Genomic DNA, 5,000 nt, shown 5'->3' with positions numbered 1-5,000 from the left:
CCTCTCTCTCCCTCTCTCTCTCTCTACACTCCCCCCTCTCTCTCTACCCCCTCCTCTCTCCCTCTCTCTCTCTCTTCCTCCCACTCTCTCCCTCCCTCTCTCTCCCTCTCTCTCTCTCTACACTCCCCCCTCTCTCTCTACCCCCTCCTCTCTCTCTCTCTTTCTCTCTCTCTCTTCCTCCCACTCTCTCTCTCTTTCTCTCTCACTCTTGCTCTCTCTCTACACACCCCCCTCTCTCTCTACTCCCCTCCTCTCTCCCTCTCTCTCTCTCTACTCCCCTCCTCTCTCTCTCTCTCTCTCTCTCTCTCTCTCGCTCCCTCAGTTCCACCTGAACCCGTCCCAGTCTCTGTTGGTGATGGACGGGGAGGATGTGCAGTGTGTGAGCGCCGCCCTCAGGAAGGTCTCTTACATCAACTCACGCCAGTTCCCCACCGCGGGCACGCGGCGCCTGAGACTCGCATCCTCAGTGCAGTATGTCACGCACACACACACACGCACACACACACACACACACACACTTATGCGCACACACACACGCACGCACACACACACGCGCACACACACACACACACACACACACACACACACACACACACACACACACAAACACACAAACACAAACATACACACACACACTTATGCACACACACATGCAAACACTCATGCACACACTCGCACATTCACACACATGCAAATATATATACACACACACACACACACACACACACACACACACAAACACAAACATACACACACACACATGCAAACACTCATGCACACACTCGCACATTCACACACATGCAAATATATACACACACACACACACATAAATACACACACACACACACACACACACACACAAAAACACACTCTTTATCATGAAGTCAGAAACAAGAGAGAAATGACAGTGGGACAGAAAGATAGATAGACAATTCAAATACAGATGGAGAGAAAGAGGGAATAACAGGGAGAAGAAGTGAGAAAGGAGTGAAAGAGAATCAGAGAGGACGAGAGAGAGACAGTGAGTCAGACAACAACTCCTCTGGGCCTGTTAAATATGCATGAGGTGATTTGAATATGCAAACTCTGTGGGCTGGGCCCTAGGGGCTGATCCCACCCCCTGTTGGGCTGCTGGCTGGTGAAGCAGGAGGCAAGTCTGCAGTTTAAAGCAGCTTTACCGAATCTCACTCAAACTCTTCTCAGTCAAAAGCTGCTTGTCTGAATCTCAGTTGGTTGTGTTGGTTGTGTGGAGGGGCTGCGGTCCCAGTATAGCTTTGGTGTCAGATACACACACGCACACACACACACACACAAACACACACACACACACACACACAGCACTGGCCCTTTACTGGAAAACAAACAGACCAGGCTCAAGGCAGTGGGACCACCAGTGGGGACTTCGGTATGTGCGTGTGCGTCTGCGTGTGTGTGCGTGTGTGTGTGTGTGTGTGTGTGTGGTGTGTGTGTGTGTGTGTGTGTGTGTGCAAATTGTACAGCACATTTAAAAACATCAGAGTTTACCGAAAGTGCTTCACAAAAGGTGGGTGAGTCATTATTGAGGGAAGTTTTCCACATGCAAGCACCACACACTGGTAGCAAATGGAGAACATATTTGCATGCTTTTAGATTTCATTTGAATGTTTCAATATCACAAAACACAACACCAGTGTTTGTGTTTGAATGGCAAAGCATACAGGTATAAACCGCTGTTCTGAAGATCTTCACTAAACAGGAACAATAATAGGCACTACTATCACTTTTTGAACATGTTAAATTGAAATCGAAACACAGTGTGCAATGCTATACAATGAACTATCCAGTCTCTATATGCTTTGTTTTTGTAGACAGTTGCAGGAATCAATTTAGTTGTATTTGAAGGGGAACTATGCAGTTTTTCTTAGCTTAATTTACCTTAACTGAACAGCTTCGGAGTCATTGAAATGGTTATATGACTTTTTTCGGGTTGAATGGTGGGCGTCTCGCTTCCCCCTAGCGCCTGTGAGCAGAAAAACCCCCCTTGCAACTGTGGGCCTCAGGGTCTCTTACATCAACTCACGCCAGTTCCCCACCGCGGGCACGCGGCGCCTGAGACTCGCATCCTCAGTGCAGTATGTCACGCACACACACACACACACACACATACACACACACACACACACACTTATGCGCACACACACACGCATGCACACACACACGCGCGCACACACACGCGCGCACACACACGCGCGCGCGCGCGCGCGCGCACACACACACACACACACACACACACAAACACACAAACACAAACATACACACACACACTTATGCACACACACATGCAAACACTCATGCACACACTCGCACATTCACACACATGCAAATATATCAGGGAAAGAGGAAACGGCAGACTGACAGACTGAGAAGTGTTGTAAAATATATACGGGTAAGGGGAGCTGTGCTGAGAGCAAAAAGCAAAACAAAACAAAAAAAAACGGCGAAGAAATTGCCAAAACGGCAGTTTCTCTTTAATATCATTAGCTCTTAGCCTAGCAACATTACCTTTGCAGCTGGAGAAGTTTCAGTTTTTCTCGTGCTGATGCACTCACACATTGAGAAAGCTCTTATATTACTACCACCTACTTTTATGCCTCATATGCCTCCAAATTAGTATTTCCTGATCAGGGAAACTTTTTTTTTCTATTAGTCTGCGGTTCCATGATCAATTTAGCCATAAATTATCAGATGAGTGACATAATTCGACAACGTGACCAGCAGTTTCTTCGTCACGGACTGGCAGTTTGAGAAGCACTGCACTAGCAGACACAAGAGCCCTCACAACAGCCCGTGGGAGTCATGGCATGATGAGGTGTGTGTGTGTGTGTGTGTGTGTGTGCGTGCGTGCGTGCGTGTGTGATGTGCTCACATGTGTATTTGTGTGTCAGGGGTGGATGAGAGAGAGAGAGTGAGTTTGCATATGCTTACTATGAAGAATCCATTTCCCGTATATGTTGTAGTGCTTTCATGAGCAGCCGGGAATGTTCCAGGAGGGGTGTGAGCATTTCAAGAAGGGAGCTTTGACATCACTCAGCGTGGCAGCGCCTCTGTTGAAAGGCTAAACATGTACTTGCTCTGCACACAAATAAGTCACTCCAATGTTATTTTAGTTAATATTCATTTGTACAGGTGATTATGATGGGCCTCATAGCTTAATCTTGTAAAGTTTACATAGTTGTATAGATACTTTTGGTGGTAGCTAACATAATGTTAAACTTCAGGCAAACGGAATACTGTTGCTTATTTGTTGCTGTTACGTCAGTCTCAAGAAACAGTCCCAAAAGTGCCTGAATGTATGATCATTACATGTACTGCATACGGGCCAAGAAAACCACTTGCCTCTTCCTATTATCTAGACCTTGCTGCTTTTGCATATCGATCTGACAAGAAGCATTTATGTGTTTGTGTGTGTGTGTGTGTGTGTGTGTGTTTATGTCTCCCCAGATGTTTTAGTGAAGATGAGTGCATCTCTATTCCGGATGTTGAGGTGGTTGTCATGGTGATGCAACCCAGTGAGCCCCGCATCAGCATCACAGGGGCGGAGCATGTGACTAGCCCCGCCTCAGACGTGAAGGCTGGGCTGAGGCTGTTCCCTGACCTGCACGTTACCAGTACTGTAACCGCCGACAACAGGCCTAGCAACAGCGCTGCTTATGGTACACCTAATAATAAGCATATCTCATACACACACACACACACACTCTGGTATGTAAAAAGGTTGTTTACGGCAATTGTGGAATAGCCTAGCATTGTGTAATATTACTTTTCCAGTTAATATGGCTCTTCAGAAATTATCTTTGCAGGTTTGTAAACAAATGTATCATGTTCAGAAGGAAGGGTGCTAGCCAAGAGTGGTATTTACGACCGTTGTGCAAAATACATACTCGCAACTGCAGGGGGAGCCTAGTAGCACAAATAAAAACTGAATTAGATACCTTTAACACACCCATCACCAGGCACCGCTGACCTCCAATGACATCAGTATGTGTTATACATGGGGTGTGTTCGAAACGGGTAAAGTTGCTGCCTTTTAAGATATCTAACTGGGGAGCAAGGCAGCAAGTGCGGTTCGAAACCGAAAAAACAAATTCTGCTGCCTTTTAAGATATCTTAGAATTCCCAAATAACGGTCATTTTTGGAGGCAGCATCGATGCACACTTCATGCTCCCTCCTACCCATAATCCCTTGCGGCAACGTCTGAAACAGCTGTGAAAGGTAAACAAACATGGCGGATAACCTCGGTAATGGCTGCTGAATCTGTTTAAAATGTCATTTGTGTGACCTTATTTTGCTTAGATTTGCAGATTTGAGATGAGAAAATCTGTTTATGCCATTGTTGTAACCATTAATAGCGTCTGGTCTGATATATCTGCCGGCCGTAAAACTAATTTATACCGTTAGCCTGCTAGCTTACGTAAGCTAATTTAGTTTAACGTCAGGCCTTTGCTAACGTCATACCGTAGTGTTAACCAAAGATTCTAGAGTGCTACGCTCATTTTTAAAAGATGCATTTAATCCAAAGTCATGTCTAGTGAGACAGCTCTCTATGTAGGGAGGGAGGCAGTAGGCAGCTGTCTCCCGTTTCAAACACACCCATGGAGTCACCAACACCTCAAGTACACACACACTCACACTCACACTGTTTGCCCAGACACCTCTCTGGCTGTTCATCTGTGTTTTGTGTGTGTGTGTGTGTGTGTGTGTGTGTGTGTGTGTGTGTGTATATGTGTGTGTGTATTCTTGAATTTCCCCTGTGTGTGTGTATATTCTAGAATTTCCCCTGGGGATCAATAAAGTATCTATCTATCTATCTATATGTTAGGTCACAGGACTGGTGTTTTGGAGGAGAGTCTTCATAATCTGGACTACTGTGATATTCTGGTACTGGGGGAGGAGTTTAAGGCAGGGCAAGAGAGTCTTCACCTGCAGAAGAGTTTCCTATTGGGCACACACCTGGATTATA

At 46.0% G+C, this 5,000-nt stretch overlaps 1 protein-coding gene across 1 annotated transcript in view; it reads left to right on the top strand.

Annotated features, from left to right (window-relative positions):
* Nucleotides 1–5,000, top strand: part of LOC121684214 (calsyntenin-2-like) — a 70,124-nt gene that overhangs the window by 62,634 nt on the left and 2,490 nt on the right. Inside the window, 3 exon segments of the mRNA XM_042064184.1 lie at nt 323–471; nt 3,481–3,692; nt 4,860–5,000. The exon segment at nt 4,860–5,000 is cut by the window's right edge and continues 30 nt beyond it. Of these exon segments, the coding sequence (XP_041920118.1) occupies nt 323–471; nt 3,481–3,692; nt 4,860–5,000 (502 nt within the window).

This window comes from Alosa sapidissima, chromosome 15, assembly GCF_018492685.1.
Source record: "Alosa sapidissima isolate fAloSap1 chromosome 15, fAloSap1.pri, whole genome shotgun sequence".
NCBI lineage: Eukaryota > Metazoa > Chordata > Actinopteri > Clupeiformes > Clupeidae > Alosa > Alosa sapidissima.
The sequence above is the reverse complement of the archived record's forward strand: the minus strand, read 5'-3'. Positions and strand labels throughout refer to the sequence as shown.